This window comes from Muntiacus reevesi, chromosome 2 (genome assembly GCF_963930625.1).
Source record: "Muntiacus reevesi chromosome 2, mMunRee1.1, whole genome shotgun sequence".
Classification (NCBI taxonomy): Eukaryota; Metazoa; Chordata; class Mammalia; order Artiodactyla; family Cervidae; genus Muntiacus; species Muntiacus reevesi.
Window position 1 is genome coordinate 57,941,891 of NC_089250.1, and position 19,837 is coordinate 57,961,727.

Sequence of the window (19,837 nt, forward strand, 5' to 3'; positions counted from 1 at the left end):
AGATTGAGGCAGGAGCATGGGCTCGCCTCAGTCTTGGGGCACAGGGGTGTCTCAGCCCTTTCTAAATGGTAAAGCCTTATTTTCTCTCATGGTGTTGATGTATTTATAAAGTTCTCACATGTGTAACCTTGACATTACAGTGCATCTCCCAGGAGTTCACATTTGACAGACACTTTGAGAAATGCCGGGCTAATCACTAGGTGGTGGTAGGGAGGGGGGAGGTCGGAAGGCATACGGACATATGGGCCTTCCTTCATTCCCTTCCTTCCTTCATCCCTCCTCCTACACTCCTGGGGGCAGGGGAGGGAGGAAGAGTCAAGCAGCAGGCAAATTGTGATGGGTTAGGGAACAGAAAGGGGGAGCAGGGCCCAGGGGAAGGAGCATCTCAGTTGGGCTTGAAAGACAGGATTTAAAGTTTAGAGGCAGGTATGGGAAGAGGTCCTTGCAGCCTGAGGGAGGGGCTTGCAGGAAATGTGGCCCTTTGGTGGGGGGAACTGGAAGTGGGGTGCTCTGCCGGGGAACACCAGGAGTAGGTGTGAGGGCAGCCAGCACCCTCCACTGTCCCTGGTGCCCCCGAACCTTGGTCTCCATCCTGGGCAGTGGACATTCACCCTTGTGCATGACCACAGCCCACTGGAGTCCTCATCCTGGGGAGTCACCTGCCCAGTCAGCAACAGCTCAACAGAAGTGAGTGATCCTGGCACAGCATGGGGGCCGCTGGGGGTTCACTAGAGCTGCAGGTGGTCTGGCTGGACAGAGGGGAGGGGTCAACCACACCCGTCCACTTCTGGGCTCTGACCATGTTCTCAACAGCATGGTGAGGAGTTCCACGTGTTGGGTGAGCCAGCTCTTGGCAACCTGATTTTCCCAGTGTGGCCCTCGGTCTTGATTCTGTGGTCAAAGTGTTCACCCAGCTGGACTCCCTCCCCAGCCGAACTGGGGGTCTGGGTGCTGCCAGTGTTCAAAGTGGTTCATACAAGTGGACACTGGTGCCCGCTCAGTACAGCTGGCTAGAGCTTCCCCTTACCCTGGTCACCTGGTCCCCATGGGACACCCTAGAGTTGAGGCATCTGTGTCAACTTGAAACCCAAGTCCACAGGTAAGTCTGCTTGCAGTCCACGGGTAATTCTTTTCACCAGCTATTCAGTCTTGGCCTAGGAATGAGGTGCCATGAGGAGCTGGTCTCTCCCATTTTTGGTCTCAGGTTCTATGTGCTCCTATCACGTAAAATCACATATTTTCAGCTGCCAACACCTGTGCGTCAACCAAGATGGTGAACTTGATCATGATGAAGGCAAAGGTGGAAGTGTTGAACTTACTGAGAACTAGGAGAGGAAATAAGATTTCGTGGCCTATTTTCAACGCAGGAGGCAGACAGAGATCAGGAATGTCCACACAGAAAGAAGTGCTATACACTTCCAGGGCAGAGTTGGCGAAGTAGTCATAGAAACATCAAAACAAGTGGGTAAAACTGCAGTGTCTGATTGCCTTGGGACAAAGGAACTTCCAGTTCTCATAGTCTTGAGCTTTATATCCCAAAGTAGTAGTTCATCCATCTACCCCAGTGGCGGTCAACGTGACATGACTAACCCCACCAGGGCTATTAGCTAAGCCACATTTCCCCCAGACAATCCCACACAGGCCCAGAAAACAGCTCACTGGAACGGGGCTGCATTAGCAAACTAGTCACATGCAGTGCTGGGTTGTCACTGGCAGTGGTGATGGCTTACCACAAGAGGAGTAACAGATTCTGCACAAACTTTACAAAGATGTTTATTTGTTTCATGGAACTTAAGCTGCTCATTTTGTCAGATTAAAAAATTAGAGGTGAACAACGGCTTACATTTCTAAAATAGATCATCAGTTCTATTCCCCTAGTTCCATAAAAACAAGGTAAATACAAGCAATCTGTACATCTTGCTGGTGAATTCACATAATGCTCTAGTTCCCTGATCCTTTGACTTTCTCTCCTCTAGTTACTCTGTTCTGCTTTGACCACTGGCCACAGGAGTGGAGTGGCGTTGGGGCTTAGAAGTGAACGCTATGGCTATTTGGTATGATAATTTATTGCTTGCCCTTTCAGTCCACTCTCATTTCTCCAAACACAGAATCAAAGTTTGAGACTTAAGCCCTTAAACTTGGAGGAATCCCTGCAGGCTTTTTTGCATAGGCATTACTCAGGATCTGAATGGGTAGGGAGGCCGATGTGGAAGGTGGTTAGGAGCCCAAAGCTAACTGTTCCCATAGAGACAGCAACACAGAAGTGCTGGTCCTGCCCTCACAAGGAATTACCTAGCACTGGCATCTTCATTTTGTTCTACTGTGTCCATGGTCCTTGGAATTAGACCCCAGAAAGACAGTTCCAACTTTAAATGGCTAAAACTTCTTGGCAATGAGCTAATTGCTTTAAAAGGGGAGAAAACATCCGATACACTTTAAAGATCTTGCAACTGGAGACTCTGTCCCATGAAGATACTTTTAGAAGTTAACTGAAATAACTGATTGATGTGGATTACTAAGGTCTAACTGGGAAAATGTCAATAGTCAGAGCTCAGTAAAACCAGGATGATCAGTTTACAGTTGCTTTAGTTTTCTGATTGTCACAAGTGTAGTTAATCAAACCAAAGAACTAAAATAAAATCTGGGAGCCAGAAAGATAAACACAACCCCTCATCCATGGCAGAGGGACAGACCAGTTACAGTGGGGTTCCTGGGTTTGGAGCAGGTGCCCTGTAGGAACCTGGCTCCGGGGGGCAGCTGTCAGGGACGCTGAAACCTACCAGAAGACATTCCTTCTCTGTTGCCTGCTTCTGACTATTCCGCAAAGAAAGTCTCAATTTGAGTGTGTGTGCTTCGATTTCTATTTTTTTTTTTTTCCCGATTTCTATTCTTAAATGTCCCTAACAGAAACTGTGGGGTCTCAGGTCACACCCCCTTTATCTGGTAAACTGGCTCCATCCCTCCCCCACTTGTATTATTACTGTATTATATATTTTGTAGTTGCCTTATTTACAGCAACTGCTAGTAACTTTCCTTTTTAGTGATACAAAATCTTTTTTTATACACATAATTTTAACTCAATTAAAAAACAGAAGTAGCAACTCAGTGTAAACATTGTGACAGTGATTCTGGAATGTCTGAAGTCTGAGACAGGGTAAGTTAGGCCAAGACTGTCTCAGCTTTCCATATATATGCAGCGGAGCCAACTGATGCCATTACAGTCGGGCAAAGTTTCCGTTTTTTACCTAAAGAGACAAATGATTCTGACCTACTTTAATGAAATTTGCGAAAAACCAGCTAAGGCAGGCTCTACTTGTCCAGATTTGAAGATGTTTGGGAATCAATGAAACATACCAGAAATACTTATTTGTTCCTTTTCCCCAAACAAGTGTAATGAATGTCAAAGTGTTGATGCTAACTTAGGTCCTGATGACACGTTTGGAAGTCCTCAATTCTGCTCCATTAATTGTAGCACTGGACTCCGTTTTGCACAGTATTGCAGATTAAACTGCAGGCAGCCTGACAAGTACGGGAGGAAGGGGAATTTTAAAAATCAGCATAATGAATCACTACCCTTTAAGAATTTGAGCAAAGAGGAACCCCTGAGGCTCTTGCAGGCAGACCCTCACCAATGGTCTTCTGGAAGGAACATTGCCTAGCTGACAGTTTTGTCTGAGATAACAACTCATTGGTGGTGTTCTGCTGACATTTTTTGAGTATGCAGACAAGCCCTGTGATGAATAGCATTACCCAAACTTTAAAGCAGAGAAACTACAATGATTTGAAACCCTGAATTTTTGCTGGCAAAAGTAAATCCTATTCATGAGAATGCAACAATTAGTCCCTGCTACCCACCCACCACAAAACCTACATCCTAAAACCAATCTAGCATGTGTCATTTAAAAGAAATAGGCTTTCAGGACCACAGTTGAAGAGTTCATCAAGGCTTTGCCGCTGGAGGTTTAAAAATTCCCACTTTCCGAAAGTATCTGACAATCAAGGGCACAGAAACTAAGGTAATACTGATCCTCACGGGTGCGAACAGCTTGTGGATGGCATAGGCCACCACAAAGGTGCTTGTGCCGGCTGCCATTTTCGACTGGACCAGTGACTCTTTAAAGCCGAGTTTAAGCAGGACGGTTGACATGTCCACACCACTGGAGGGAAGAAAGGCAGACAGACAAACACAGAAACACAAAAGATATTTACTACAGCAAGGGACTAAGTTAAGCACTCAATTTGGCTATGAGATTTACAGTGTTTTTTTAAAATGTAATGAAAGTTGCTAGATGAATACTAAGTCTTAGTAAGAAAGTTCTTATTCCCAAAGACTTACATGATAGCAAAAGACAAATACCTATTACTGTCCCATTCTTACCTTGAAATAACCATGTAAAACATTCCCAAGGAGATTAATGAGATTCCAATGTGCAGTGACACTCCCACGGCACCATATTCTTGAAAAATCTTTTTCAGCTGCTGCGACTTGCTTAGCTTTTTCTCCTCTGTGCCCTTGATATTGCTGCCTGTGGTTGCAGTGATTTTGCTGGGGTCCTGCACACACACCAAAGGGAGACACTTGAGGGCAGGAGCAAGGATGTAAGTGGTCATCACCACATCACCACCTTCAGAATCATGCGATATTCTGCTCTTTCTTGTAATGAGAGATGAGTTCCTCTTTTCCTTCATCTGCTGCTGCTGCTGCTAAGCTGCGTCAGTCATGTCTGACTCTGTGCGACCCCATAGACAGCAGCCCACCAGGCCCCGCCGTCCCTGGGATTCTCCAGGCAGCAACACCAGAGTGGGTTGCCATTTCCTTCTCCAATGCATGAAAGTGAAAAGTGAAAGTGAAGTCGTTCAGTCGTGTCCGACTCTTAGCGACCCCATGGACTGCAGCCTACCAGGCTCCTCCTTCCATGGGATTTTCCAGACAAGAGTACTGGAGTGGGGTGCCACTGCCTTTTCCATCAGCTGAGGCAAATGCCTGCTACGCCACTGAGTGCACTGAAGGGGTGGGTACCATATGTGATAGGCAAAACGATGGCCCCAAAGATGTCAAGTTCCTAGTCCCCGGAACCTGTGAATATGTGACCTTACATGGCAAAAGGGTTTTGCAGGTAGGATTCAGTTAAGGATCCTAAGATGGGCGAATCATCCTGGATCTTCTGAGTGGGACCAATGTGATCACAAGGGTCCTTGTAAGTGGAGGGAGGGAGACAGCAGGGTCAAAGAAGCTGACATGAAGACAGAAGCAGAGTCAGATGTGCAGAGGTTGGTGCTACTCCCTCTGAAGATGGAGGAAAGGGGCAAGCCAAGGGATGCAGGCACCTCTAGAAGCTGGAAAAGACAGGAAATGGCTTTCCTGGCGACCCAGATAGTAAAGAATCTGCCTGCAATGCAGAAGACCCAGGTTCAATCCCTGGGTCAGGAAGATCCTCTGGAGAAGGAAATGGCAACCCAATATTCTTGCCTGGAAAATCTCATAGACAAAGAGAGAAGCCTGGTGGGCTACATAGAGTCCATGGGGTCACAAGAGTCAGACATGACTTAGGGACTACACCACCACCAGAGCAGTGGGAAGGACCCAGCCCCGCTGATGCACTGAGTTTAGCCCCCATGAGACCTCATGGGCTTCTGACCTCCTTGACTGTAAGAGAACAAATGGGTGTTGTCTTATGCACATGACAACCAGGCTAGACTCTACAAGACAGTCGGTGTGAAATAAATGAGAGCAGAAGCTATGATATATTTACTTTTGGAATCAAGATTTACCCCTGAGATCTGAATGGATAAAGGGGGAGCGCTAGTTCCCAGGCCATAAATGCAGCACTGGGGGTTTACAGAGAAGTTATTTACTATGTAGGGTGTCCATTAACATTTATTGAGCATCTACAAGGCCTGGAAAGTTTAAGAGAAACAAAAACAACAATATTGGATTAAAAAGACAAAACTCCTCCTCCACGTGGAGAGCGCTTTTTCATCAAAGGATTGCTTCAGCTTTCACGACAGACATCACAGAGCTCTTCTCAAGGACAGGATCTGGGTCAGTCAGCTCCAGTTATGGACTTTGAAGTGGAGGCCATTTCCTTATATTTTTAGAACATGTGGGGGCGCAGGCATACCTCAAAAACTGGCAAGGCAGGGGTTGGGGGGTAGGGACAATGACATGCATCACGGAGACCCCAGGAATGAAATTAAATGATACCCAGATATCCAGAGCAGCAGCCTCCAAACCGAACGAGGCAGCGGTCCTCCCAGCCCTGCCCTGCTCTGGAGGCATAGGTGGCTGCCAGGTTTCCTCTCTGGTCACCCCGTGCGTCCAACGGAGGGCACTGGGAGCCAGAAGCAGTCCAAACCCCCACATGACATCAGCTGGGCCCTGCTGACACCTCACCTCGGGTGGTGACCCAGACGTGTGTCTCCCTGAACTCAGAGGCATCTGCCTTGGCCGTGATGTCCACGGTCACACATCCACAACACGTCTGGACGAGCTCCTGACCCACTCCCACCCATGTGCTCCTCTTCAGGTCACAGCTGTCCCTGTTTCGGCAAACCTCATCCCCCTGGATGCTCTGCCTGAAACCCGAGTCACTGACTCCCCTGCTCACACCCCACAACCAGCCATCGGCCAACCCCACCAGGTCCAAACTCAACCCACCTCCCCTTCCCTCCCCTCCCCACCCAACATTCCTATCACCCTGGCCCAAGCTTCTCACCTCACCCCTGGGTGACTGCAATGGCTTCCTCCCAGCTGTCCCCCAATCCCACCTTTGACCCCTCAGCAGAGTGGCCAGAGAGAACCTGTGAAATCCGAGGTGGGATTACAGTACCGCCCCGCCTCAGAGGCCTCCTGGAAGCTAAAGTAGTCTGTGCACTAGGCCCCCTGGCCCTCCAGACACCAACCCCCCCCCACCACCACCCTTCTCCTTCCTGCTTCCCATTCCAGTCACCTAGCTTCTTTGCTGCTTTAAGGAGGACAGGCCAGGCCCAACAGGCCCTGGCATCTGCTGCTCCATCTGCCAGGAAGTTTTTCCCCAGAGGGCCTCATAGCGCTGCCTCCAGATCTTTATCCAGCACCATGGCAGGGAGGCCCTCCTGGACTGCTCTCTTTAAAACCAAGAGCCCCTCAGCCTGTGGTTCCTGTGCGTTTCCTTCCATCCTGACTTCATCATGCATTTCCTCTTCCTCCCCAGGGAGGGGCCCATCCACTTTAGAAATGGTTTTGCCCACATGGAAATTACAAACCGTTAAGTCCACCTTAATGTTTGAAGTATACAGTTGCATGGTTCACGTGTGTCTGCCATTGTGCAGTCATCACCAGGGTCTAATTCTGGAAGATTTTCGCCACTCGATCTGCAGTTACTCCCCATTCCCCTCTCCCCCATCTTGCCAGCGGGGAATGGAGACCCCAAGCTCCTTTCTGTCTATGGATTTGCCATTCTGGATGTTTTTATTGTGAACAGGATCCTGCAACACGGGCCTTTTGTGACTGGCATCCGCTACAGACTCAATGTTTGTGGAACTCGCCTCCCCTCCACCAAATTCATACAATGAAACTGAATCCCCACCCTGATGGTGTTTGGAGGTGGGAGGTGACTAGGTCAGGAGAGCGAAGTCCTCATGAATCCAATCAGGGCTCTTATAAAATAGACCCCAGAGGGCTACCTTATGTGAGGACACGGCAAGAGGACAGAAGACAGTTGGCAATGAACCAGGAAGCACACCCTCACCAGACACTGAATCTGTGTGTCTTGACCTTGGGTTTCCAGCCTCCTGAGCTGTGAGAAATGAATGTCTGCTGTTTAAGCCAACTGTGCTTGCGCGCTCAGTCACTTCAGTCGTGTCTGATGCTTTGCGACCCTATGGTCTATAACCTGCCAGGTTCCACTGTCCCTGGGATTCGCCAGGCAAGAATATTGGAGTGGGTTGCCATGCCCTCCTTCAGGGGATCTTCCCAACCCAGGGATCGAACCCCTATCTCTTATGTGTCCTCCACTGGCAGGTGGGTTCTTTACCACTAGCACCACCTGGGAAGCCCTTAAGCCGCCCAGTCTATGGTATTTTTGTTATAGCAGCCTGAACAGATTACCGCAGCTTCTTCCACTTATCATCATGTTTTCAAGGGTCATCCACATTGTAGCAGGTATCCAACTTCATTCCTTTTTATGAAATAGAATTTGATTCAACTGAAATACAAAGTACAGATTCTAAAATTTAGCCTGCGGGCTAAGCTAGGAGCCAGAGCACATTTTTGATCTACAAAGAATGTCTGCTGTGTCTGGGAGTGTTGTTGTGCCTGGTAACCTCTGGGGCAGGCTCTCACCCTGGCTTCATGCAGGGCAGGAGGGCCTGGCTCTGGGTCAGCTGCCAGAATGATAAACTGTACATGCTGCAGGTTTCTGGAAGGTAAGGTACAAAAGCAGACCATCTTATTGTCCCCAGAGGAAGGAAGGAAGGCTCAGTGAAGAGCCACATTCTGGGCACGGCAATGAGGCGGTGGAATTCAGTCTTGGATTGAAACTTGCTCAGAATTGGGACTTCCCTGGTGGCCCAGGAGTTAGGACACCTTGCTTTTACTGCTGAGGGGGAGGGCTTCATCCCTGGTTGGGGAACTAAGATCCTTCAAGTCATGCGGCCAAAAGAAAACAAAATTTGCCCAGAGTCATCCTTGATTTATAATCATACGCAACAGCTACTCATTTGCCCCTCTTCTCCGAAAAGCTGGTACAAAACTCAGATTTATGAGTTAAGGGTCTTTTCACTACCCCCAATTGAAAGAGCATCTCCTCTGTTCCCAAACTGCAGTTAGGACTGAAAACACACACACACACACACACACACACACACACACACACACACACACACACGCGCGCGCCCCCCCCAAACACCTGGAAGCTTGTTAGGACTGAAAACACACACACACACACACACACACACACACACACACGCGCGCGCGCCCCCCCCAAACACCTGGAAGCTTGTTAGGACTGAAAACACACACACACACACACACACACACACACACACACACACACACACACACGCGCGCCCCCCCCAAACACCTGGAAGCTTGTTAGGACTGAAAACACACACACACACACACACACACACACACACACACACACACACACACACACACACACACACACACACACACACACACACACACACACACACACACACACACACACACACACACACACACACACACACACACACACACACACACACGCGCGCGCCCCCCCCAAACACCTGGAAGCTTTCATCCTGGAATTAAATTCCAGTACCATTAAAGGCTGTTCTGTCCCTGGGAATTAAGTGTTAAGGCTTTAAGGGTGAGGATGAACTGTATTTTCTCACGGCCTTTAGCTTTGACTTCTGCGGGGGGTTTTCAGACTTATGAAAACAAACACTTAAAAAAAGGGGTAGTGGTGGGTGGTTTGGTCACTCAGTTATGTCTGACTTCTGCGACCCCATGGACTGTAGCTTGCCGGACTTCTCTGTCCATGGGTTTCTCCAGGCAAGACTACTGGAGCGGGTTGCCGTTTTCTCCTCCAGATCTTTCTGACCTAGGTATCAAATCCTAGGTCTCCTGCATTGTAGGCGGGTTCTTTACCACTGAGTTAGTATCCATTTATGGGGTCCCAGAGACTGATTCTGATAGGCAGGAATGCCTATCATGTTTTGAAAGGTTTTAGGGAAACCATGAGTGTCCTCAGGAGAGGCCACTTCTGTTGAGCCAGCCACCGAGCTTAGCACTTTAAAAGTTTTATAAAAACCCTCACGACCTCATGATGTGGGCACCTCTGTCACTTCTGCTTTGACAGATGGGAGGCCGGGGCTTTGGGGTGAAGCTGTGAGCTGGCTGGCACTGCCCAGACTGGGTTCTGCACTACAGACTCCCCTTCTTGTCCCCCAAGAGTTGCACATTCCTAGAGGAAGAGTCTGTTTCAGAACTTCAGGACTCTGCAGGGGAGAAGGAAAACTGTCTTCAGCCTCCCTTGTTGGGCCAGCACCCACGCTCCCAGTTCTCCGATGTCCACCAGCCGGAATGGCCGCTGGGAGCTCAGGCTCTTTCTGATAAACAGGTCCCCACCCGCCTTTTGGCTGTGGAGGAAGTGCTCCAGATGGGAGGGCTGCCGGGCGCTGATAGGATGTCTCCCAGAGCCCAACCATGTCCTGGGGCGGATGACGATGGGTGGAAGCCCTTTTCATTCCCACCCCCCGACACTTGGCCTGACAGAACCTCATTCCGCCCCATCTGTCCACTCACAGGACGGGGCGGAGCTGCCACTCTCTCTCTCTCCCTCCCTCTTCTGTGCAACCTCTATTTTGGCAAATGGCCTTTTGGCCAAAAAAGAAAAATAAAAAGGCAGCCAGACTTCCAGCTACAGAATAACAAGTATCTATTGCCAGACAACGGGAGGGACAAAATATTCAGACACATGGGCAATTTCCTGTTGGCTGGTGACAAGGTTAGTTTTTAACTTTCTAGAGTTAGATTTTTTTTTTCAACATGGACAAATTTACTTCCTTTTATTTTGGAAATCTCTTTAATCATTGTGAATCATGTATTTTTCTTCCTAAGCCTGGAGGAGATGAAAGAGGTTAAAATAAAAGGAATTTACGAAGAGGTGACCTGCAAGGAATAGGAATCTTTCAAACATTCATTTCTTGCTGAGATATCACCTTAAAAACCTGTGATATATTCTTAGTTGCTGCCCTGGTTGCAAATAACTTCATATCTCCCTTGGTGTCTGTTTTTTAGATAAAAGTGCTTTCATATACTTGCAGATGACTTGGCTCTCTGAGCCCTAGCGTTCTCCTCATCTCCCAGTTCCCCCTCACATGCTGCCTTTCAGCAAGTTAGAGCAGTGCTAACCCAGAGCAGCATTCACAAAGGAGTGAAGAACAGTTCTTAAGAGCAAAAGCCTTGGAACCAGGCTGGTTTGGATCCCAGTTCTGACAGGTAATCACTGTGTTTCTCAGAGAGTTACTCAACCTCTCTGGGCTTACATAAAGATAATAGTATTGCTTATGTCTCAGGGTTGTTGTGAGGATTACACGAATTGACATTTTCAAAGTACTCAGAACAGTGCCTGTTGCAAAGTAAACACAATATAGTGTTTATCAATATTATTTACCGCATGAATGAAAACAGGTGTCACTCTTAACAATCTGACCTTTTAAGCAAGATTTTTGGCTCATTCCTCAAAATTTCTCGACTCTTCTCATACAGCCTCCTTAGTTTAATAAATACAGCAGTGGTGGCTGGGGTTGGGGACGGGGGGAGGGCAGCAAACATACATACACATTCACACACACACACATCCCTACCAGTGCCAGGCTAACAAGACAGACGATCAAATCCAGGGGGACATTCCATATGAGGAGAGCATAGAAGATGTACTACCACGAGGCTGAGGAGAGGCCAGTGGAGACATCCAAGGCATCACTGGTGGTCAGGGGAGGCTTCCAGGAGGAAGGGACAGCAAGGCTGATGTATGTAGAATCACCAGGAGACAGCTGGGTGTATGCAGAGGGTGCTAGACATGTGAAGATCCCCAAGCTGGGCTCAGGAGGCAAAGACAAGATCTACTGCCTGCCAGATGGCCCAGCACAAGGCAGAGAAGGAAGCTTCTCCATCTGTGGTGGAGGCATGGTAAGGTCATGAGTCAAAGGCCTATGGAACATTCAAGAAGCACTGGCTCCCAGTGGCACCATGCTCAGGCATGCATCAGCTCATGGAACGGTCCCCCAAACTATTATTGGGAAGGTGTTATTTTTAGCCCCCTGAAAGGTCAGCAGCCAGGCCTCAGAGACCTTGAGCACAGGGTGAGACAGCAACCCTGGTGAGTGGACGCAGGCAGGCTGGACCAGAGCGGCAAAGCTCCAGGCACTGCTCCTTCCAACTGAGTTCTGCATCTCCAGAAGGCACTGCTCACCACCTGTTTTCTTTAAGGAGACCCACTTCAAAATCAAACTGAAACATATTTACAGAAAGGAGCAGTCTGCATTTGCATTCTGAACGAAAACCAGTTTTCACTTACCATGCATAGAAGGCAAGTGAAGATATACACAAAAAAGTAACCAACCCTGCGTTTCAGGCGCGAGTCTCGCCCGCAGTCTGCCTGGGAGGCCTGCTCTCGCAGTTAGATAAAAAGGGAGTGGCAGCAAGTACTGGGGTGGGAGTTGGGGGTGGGGGGGTGCGGGGGCAGGTGGTGGAGCTGGTGGTGTTAGAGACAGCAGCACCCACCGAGACTTCCTCCTCAGCCCAGCGAGGGGCCCCAGCGTGACTTCAAAGGGAACAACTCTAAGCGCCGGATGACAACGTCGATACCAAGTCCAGCCCCACCTCCAGTACTCTCGGCCGCCACCACAGCGCAGGCCCAGCTTTGGGCACTTGGGATGCCTTGGAGGCTGTGACCTTGGGCATTCGCCACGCCCCCCTGAGCCTCAGTTTCCCCGGCTGTTAACTGGGAGATCGCTTTCCTGGTTTGAAGAGATTTGGGGTCTGGAGACCTTGGAGGTGCTCGGTCTCAGCAGTTGTGCGTGTAAAGCTCTCAGGTGGACCCGCTATCCGGGCGCCCGGGGATCCGGGTGGGGGTGGGGAGGCTTACCTGGCGGCCCTGGTAGTTCCCGCGAGCGGCGCGCAGCAGCTGGGCGTCCGGCCCGGACCCGAGCCGCGGCAGGAACACCGGCGGCGGGACACAGGGGGCAGCGGCGCCCAGGAGCCAGGTGGCGCGGCACCGAACCCGGGCGCCCACCCGGCCCGCGGGGCTCAGCAGCGCCAGCAGCCCGGCCATGGTGCGCAGAGCCGGGCGCTGCCCTAGCAGCAGACCGCAGGGGAAGCGGCGCGGTGGGCGGGGCCAGCGGGAGCCGGAGCCCGGAGCGGCGGGGCGGGGCCGGAGTCGTGCCCCGTCCTAGGCCCCGCCCACCTACCCCCCGCTGCAGCCAGAGCGGCGAGGGCGGGGCTGGAGCCGCGCGCGGAGTGGGCGGGGCCGGAGCTGGAACCCAGCGCCCAATGAGAGGGCTGGAGACGCGAGTTCTGTCTGACACCGGGTTAATTCCAGCCCCTAGGACCTTGACTCTTCATGTTGGTCTCGAGTGAGTCGGAGGCCAGCCCAGCCCAGATTCAAGGGTGAAGGGGTTAGATTCCTCCGACTTGATGGGAAGTGGCAAGGTCACAGGTGGCAGGGCTTGTGGAGTGGGAAATATTGTCGTGACCATCTTTAGGAACTGCAATCTACAACAGTTTTCGACTGTTAACTGCAATAAAGATACTAATCTTTGGTCTCCATTCTGCAGAAGAAGAAACTGAGGCTTACAGAAACGAAGCCTTCCCCGAGGCCTCTTATCCTCATCCTCTTCTCCCGCCTGACCCCCTGGTAGCACTCAGAGAATAAAGCGTCTGCCTGCAATGCGGGAGACCCGGGTTCGATCCCTGGCTTGGGAAGATCCCCTGGAGAAGGAAATGGTAACCCACTCCAGTATTCTTGCCTGGATAATCCCATGGACAGAGGAGCCTGGTGGGCTACAGTCCATGGGGTTGCAAAGAGTTGGACACGACTGAGTGACTTCATACTTCACTTCAAGGATCCAAAGTGTTTCTAGATCTTTGCTATTGTTAAGCAGAGGGGGAAAAAAATAGCATGGAGAATTGTTGCTTGGAAAACCACTGGAAAAGCTGGAGGAGTGGACATTAGACCGGGCCTCCAGGAAAGACTCTGGTTAGAGCAACACCAGCAAGCAACGGGAGTGGCCCCTCAGTCACCAGCGGGAAGGTGAGTGTCAGGGGCAAGCTAGCGAAAAGAATGAATTTTAGAGCACATTGCCAGAGACAGTGACCCTAGGATCAGAAAGCTGCCACTGCAGCTGCCTTCCACAAAACAGGCCACTGGACATCAGAAGGCAGGGTCAGGCTGAGGCTTCTGTCACCACTAACAGTCCACACTCGTGGGCTGGCAACGGGACACCTGGATTCTGCTGCAGAAAACCCCACTTCTCTGCCAACTTGTTAACCAGCAGCAAACAGCACAAGCCACAAGAGGATGCCTCTGCCTTCAAAATATTTTGTGAGTGCATCCAGTTAGCAGAAAGAAATTAGTACCCAGAAACCTTGCTGCAAAGGAAAATTATAGCCATTCTGACCAGAAGGTGCACAAGAAAGGGATGGGAATCCATGTGCCCAAATTCAGTACCTCGAGACCACCCCCTAACCTGCCCCCACCTTGTCTCACTGGGTAGAACTGAGTCACATGATACTGTTAGCTGCAGGGAAGTCTGGAATGTGAGGATCCTGCAAAGAAACAGACTTGGCTTAGATCAGAGTAGGTACACTGTCCTCCTGAACACAGTTGGGGTTCTCTTGGCAGGGAGGTGGAGGAGGATGGCTGGGGGGATGGTATGGGGGAATGGTAATTCCAGAAAGTGGATGGGGCTGTGTGCCCATGCATGGTGGTGAGTGTCACATGGGAAGTGCACGTGTACCAGGGCGAAGGGGAACAAGTCAGCGTGTGTATGTGAGGGGGTTGAAATGGAAAGGGGGCTGGGACGCTGGAGGAAGAAGAAAGGATTTTTCCCTTCTGATGGAGGAATTACTCTGCCCCAGTTTCCAGGGGAATCTGCCTGCAGGTCCAGGGCCTCAGAGTTACTCACTGTGGCTCATTTCTGTAGGAATGTGGGAAGGTAGATCTGGCAGACAGACTGTGTTAAAATAAAAAGTGGGCAGTATTTAGGATAAATTGCCTCGTTTTCTCCAATTTCATATTCTGATTGTACCTGTGCATTTATTCCGGTTCTCTTTCTCTGTCAGATTCTGCAGCGCCTATTCTAAACATTTTCTGCCCACCTGGGCTCCTCCCTCCTGCCCTGATGCCTTCCCTCTTGGCACACACCCTTGCCTCCTACCTCTCAGGGGAAGCCTGGGTCTTAACCAATGGCTCCAGCCCACCTCCTTGTTTCCTTCTACCATCCTCCACCTCCTGCTTCAGTCCCCTTTTCCAAAGCAAACCAAATTACCCATTCCCACGTATGGCTTCATGCCTCCTCTCTGTTCATTTCCAATCAGCATTCATTATTCTGAACACCTGCCATGTGCCAACAGCGCCTATACAGTGAAAATAAGATTTTGTTGTTTTGTGAGCTGGTGGTTAGCATCAAAACTTTGATGCGGTGCAGACCTGGTTTAGAATCTCTGTTAAGTGATTCCAACTGTCTAAGCTGGTGGTTTCCTCACTTGTAAGAAGTGGGAGTAATAACACCTATCTCAAAGGGTTACTGCGAAGGAGATATATTTCAGTACTTGCAGAACTGAGTCTGGCACAGTGAAGACTCAAGACACGGAAATGTGGCTGGCGTTTCTTTCTTTGTCTACCCAGCTCTCTCTTCCTAATAAAGATGCCTGTCCTTCTCTACTGTAGTTTATATGAATCTTAGTGGTCAGTAGCCCTCTGATCAGAGGATGGATTTGAGATCCTTGCCCCTTGTACTGGTAAAAATGGGGTCATGTTGAGCATATACATCATAATATGACTTTTTCACTTATTAATGTCTTTCCTGTTGGAACCATAATTGTGGAATATTATTTAAAAGCTGTAGAACATTCTGTCTATAGATGCTCCATGACTTATTTAATCCAATGTCCTGGTAAGGAATGTTATAGACCGAGGGAATCTTTCCCCAAATTCGTATGTTAAAGCACTTACCCTCAATACAATATTTTTGGAGATGGGCCCTTTGGGAGGTAAATACAGTTAGGTTAGGTCGTAAGCGTTAGGTCCATGTAATGGTATTAGTGCCCTTATAGGAAGTGGAAGAGCCGCCAGTCTCTCAGTCTCTCTGCAGCAAGAGGGCAGAGCAAGTAGGCAGTTCACAAGCCAGGAAGAGAATTCTCAGCAGAACTTGACCATGCTGCCATCTTGATCTCAGACCTCCAACCTCCAGAAGTCTGTTTGGAAACGAATAGCATTTTATGGCTTGGGGCCAAGAGCTGGGGCCTTGGGGTCAGATTGCCTGATGGGGGTGTCCCCCCCTTTAAGGTGCACTGACCATGTAACTGGTTAAATCACTCAACATCTCGGAACCTCAATTTTCTTATCTGTAAGCTGGGAATAATAATAGCACCCCTATCGCACAGCTGCTATGAAGAAGAGAAATTTCATGTAGTTGTGTGCTTGGCACAGTGCCTTCCTGAAAGCTGATCGTGGTAAGCACAGTGGCCATCATTATTATTATTACTGTTTCTCTTCATTCATTCATTCCAAGAAGAGGATGAATGGTGTGGGCTGGACACAACTAAAGGCTTTGAGTGTGTGTGGGGGACACAGGGTGTGGGACCTGAGCTGTTCAATCCAATGAGGCCACCTGGGGAGAGAGATGCGACTTATAAAACCACCACTGAGAAAAGCAATAGCTTGTAGAGGATGGAGTTGCTGGTTTTCTAGGAATCTCCCCTCTACTGCCTTTGAGATAGAAAAGATCACTTCTCAGTACTCGGGTAAGGTCTGAATTAGTTGGAACCATGATGCATGAAGATTCCTTTTTGTTTGTTCGATGTCTAGAGGGTTGCTAATAAGAACTCCTCAAGTACTTAGTAAGAACGATTTAAAGATTACTGACTCATGTCTGAGAAGCATGGGGATTAACAGGAAACAAAATCAATATCCATAAAGCAAACCAGCTGCTTCCTGTTCTATGGGCAACTATGGAGTCTTTAAAAGCTTCATTGTTTGTTTTTGTTTTAATTATTGTAAAGAAAAGAAAGTGAAAATGAAGTTGCTCAGTCATGTTTGACTCTTTGCGACCCTATGGACTGTAGCCTAGCAGGCTCCTCCATCCATAGGATTTTCCAGGCAAGAATACTTTGTTATTAATTAATAATTAAGAATACATTAGTTATTGTAATGGGTAACATTTGCTCATTGTAGAAAATAAAGCTCAAAGGACACAGCCAGCAACATCATTTATTCATTCAATAAACACATTTTGAGCACCTCCTAAGTGCCGGGCACACAGCAGTGAAGTAGGAAGACAAGGTCCCACGGAGCTTATGTTGCATCAGAGAAGAGATGCCAAGAGGGAAGAGTGGTGGGAAGAATTCAAGACAAAATCTGCCGACACAGAAAACCTTTCCACAAAAGGATAAGAGAAACAAAAGAGTTTTATTATTGAACAAACACAAGTTATTATAGAATAGAATAATAGAGTATAATAGAATGTGATGTATATCGCAGGCAACTCACTAGAGATTGCAAGACGAGAAGAAAGTTCCTCCTTTTATGCAGCTGAATCTATGCTTCATCTGAAGACAAAAAACAACTAGTTCTCAGGTAAGAGGACTTAACGGCTATTTGTCACACATAGCTCACCCCAAATCCACTGGTAACTGGGGAGGTAGTTTGTCCTTGCTAATTGTCTATCCAAAGGAATAGACACTTCTCCCATCTCTATGACAAACACGTAATGATAACAAAGAGCTGGCCACCGAAGTTAAGCCCCCACCTGGACTAGGAGATAGGCTGCTGTCTTCCTTGATGTTCACATTTCAAGGAGACAGCTCTCAAACTCTTAACTAACGTTTTCCTGAGTCATAAAAACTGGCATGTGGCTTGCTGCTGTTACTGCTAAATCGCTTCAGTCATGTCTGACTCTGTGTGACCCCATAGATGGAAATCCACCAGGCTCCCCCGTCCCTGGGATTCTCAAGGCAAGAACACTGGAGTGGGTTGGCATTTCCTTCTCCAACGCATGAAAGTGAAAAGTGAAAATGAAGTTGCTCAGTCGTGTCTAACTCTCAGCGACCCAATGGACTGCAGCCTACCAGGCTCCTCTGTCCATGGGATTTTCCAGGCAAGAGTACTGGAGTGGGGTGCCATTGCCTTAGGTTGCTTTTAAAACATTTGCATACAACTTAAAGGGGCAGAGGAAGAGTTAAATGCTTTAAGAAAAGGAGAGTGGGGATGAGAAGGTTCTCGTCTTTTTTTTTTTTTTTTTTTTACCAGGGTAAATCAACTTTTTTCAATTTATTCTTAATTGTTTAATGTCTTTACAGAGACAGGCATTAAACAAATAAGTGAGCCCTATGGTGTAAGTCAAGTAAGGGACTGAGGAGTTGGGCACTGTGACTGGATAAGACAGCCTTGCTAGGTCTCAGAGAATTCCATGTGCCCAGAGCCTGAGCAAGACAATGGGGATGCCTTCCCTGGAGTGGCCAGGTTTGCGTGTCCTTTCAGCCACCTTTCTATGTATGAACAATCACATCTGGTGGTTTCTGTGTTTGATGTTTTCCAAAAAATGGGATTATAACATGTGTTTGTTGACTTAAAAAATATTCACAGCCTAAAAGTTGAGAGCTATATTTCATTTGGCAGGAATTTTTAGGACTTCAAACTTGGAAGGCAGCATCTCAAGTAATCCTGAGAGAATTGCTTCAAGGAGGCAAGGGGAAGAGCCAGGTTATACTGAAGTTTTGCATCAAAGGGCAGATAGTCTGAATGTGAAAAGATTGTTGTTTAAGAAAACCAGATATCACAAAGAATTGGGCACTTTTCTTTGTATAGGAAGATGGAAGAGTCTGGGCTCACTGAAATCATTCCATTGATATGCACCTCCACTTTCTGGGGCCAACATCCCTTGTTTTCACATCCTGCATTTCCTTAGGGCTCACTGTGGGGAGTGGCTGCAGTCTGATGGTGCTGCTGCTGCTGCTAAGTCACGTCAGTCGTGTCCGACTCTGTGCGACCCCATAGCCAGCAGCCTACTAGGCTAGATGGCAGGTATTCTTTCCTTTCTGAGTTCCTTCAGGGCTCACCAGCTTATCATTGGTGGTGGCTGCAATTGCTGATGATTGTAACATCTCTTATTCACCGATTTGGCAGGAAATATACCATTTCTCATGCCCGTCATTTGCTTTTTTCACCCACTGTTCCATCAAGGACATCTGTCCATGTCAGTAAACAGAGAAATCCTTCTTTAAGTAGCTGCCTTGTATTCCCTGCAGAGGGGGTGTCCTTTTCCTCATGAGATGGACATCTAGGGCCCCCTTTGTGGGGGGTGAGAGCATGAACTCTGGAGGGAAGCCCAGGTTCATGTTCAAGGCACACCACTTGCTTCCTGAAGACACTGGGCAACTTAATCTGAGACTCAGTTTCTGCACGTGCAAGATGGGGATACTATACTGGGGACACAATGTGAGGATTAAATGCATTGACACATGAAGTTTGAATAGTGCAGAGCTTAGAGCAGGCTCATCCTGGTTATCACATCAGCTGTTATCATTACAAATTACGTTAATAATCACTGATTGATCACCCATGAAGGCTGTGTCTGTTGTCTCATTCCTTCCCTTCCTTCCTCAAATACTTTTCTGCCCTCTCCTTTGCCAGATCATGCAGGTGAATGGCTTGGTAATGGTCCCTGCCTTTAGGGAGCTTAGAGTTAGGTGGGGCTGATGGACAGAGAACGGGTCGCCAGTGGAGGACAGCATCGTGAATCCGTGGTGGGCAAGGGGTGATCAGAAAGTCTTCCAGGAGAAGGAGGCATCGGACAACTGAAAGATGTGAAGGAGCAGACACAGAGGTTCTGGGGGAAAAGGCACCAAGTCGAGGGAGGGCTGGGTGCAGGTCCCAAGGAGAAAGAGAGCAATGTAAGTGGTGGATTGGGGTCGGGGAGCTCAGAGGAGGCCTGAGTGGCTGGGACCGCAAGGAGTGAGGGGCTTGAAGAGCCCTGGAAAAAGTTGTGGGGGGCGGGTGGAGGGGTGCGGTGCAGATCAGCCAATTTTATTCTAGCTGCGGTGGGTAAGCATTGAAGGGTCTTCATCTTCAGTGAAGGGAGCGAC

At 48.7% G+C, this 19,837-nt stretch overlaps 1 protein-coding gene across 1 annotated transcript; it reads right to left on the minus strand.

Moving 5' to 3' along the window:
• Positions 1-1,757: 1,757 nt before the first annotated feature.
• On the minus strand, positions 1,758-12,858 carry FAM210B (family with sequence similarity 210 member B). The gene is made up of 3 exons (XM_065921758.1): positions 12,621-12,858; positions 4,379-4,554; positions 1,758-4,157 (listed from the first exon to the last, which is right to left on the minus strand). Exons 1-3 carry the CDS (start codon positions 12,804-12,806, stop codon positions 3,941-3,943), a joined length of 579 nt encoding a protein of 192 aa, XP_065777830.1. The 5' UTR covers positions 12,807-12,858; the 3' UTR covers positions 1,758-3,940.
• Between the last annotated feature and the right edge of the window lie 6,979 nt (positions 12,859-19,837).

Bases quoted from the DNA above. Each gene is read 5' to 3' on its own strand.
- FAM210B (XM_065921758.1), bottom strand. From the start codon at position 12,806: ATGGCCGGGCTGCTGGCGCTGCTGAGCCCCGCGGGCCGGGTGGGCGCC. The intron at 4,555-12,620 runs GTAAGCCTCCCC...GTGTGTGTGCAG, and splicing joins GGAACTACCAGGGCCGCCAG to GACCCCAGCAAAATCACTGC. The intron at 4,158-4,378 runs GTAAGAATGGGA...TCTTCCCTCCAG, and splicing joins TTTTACATGGTTATTTCAAG to TGGTGTGGACATGTCAACCG.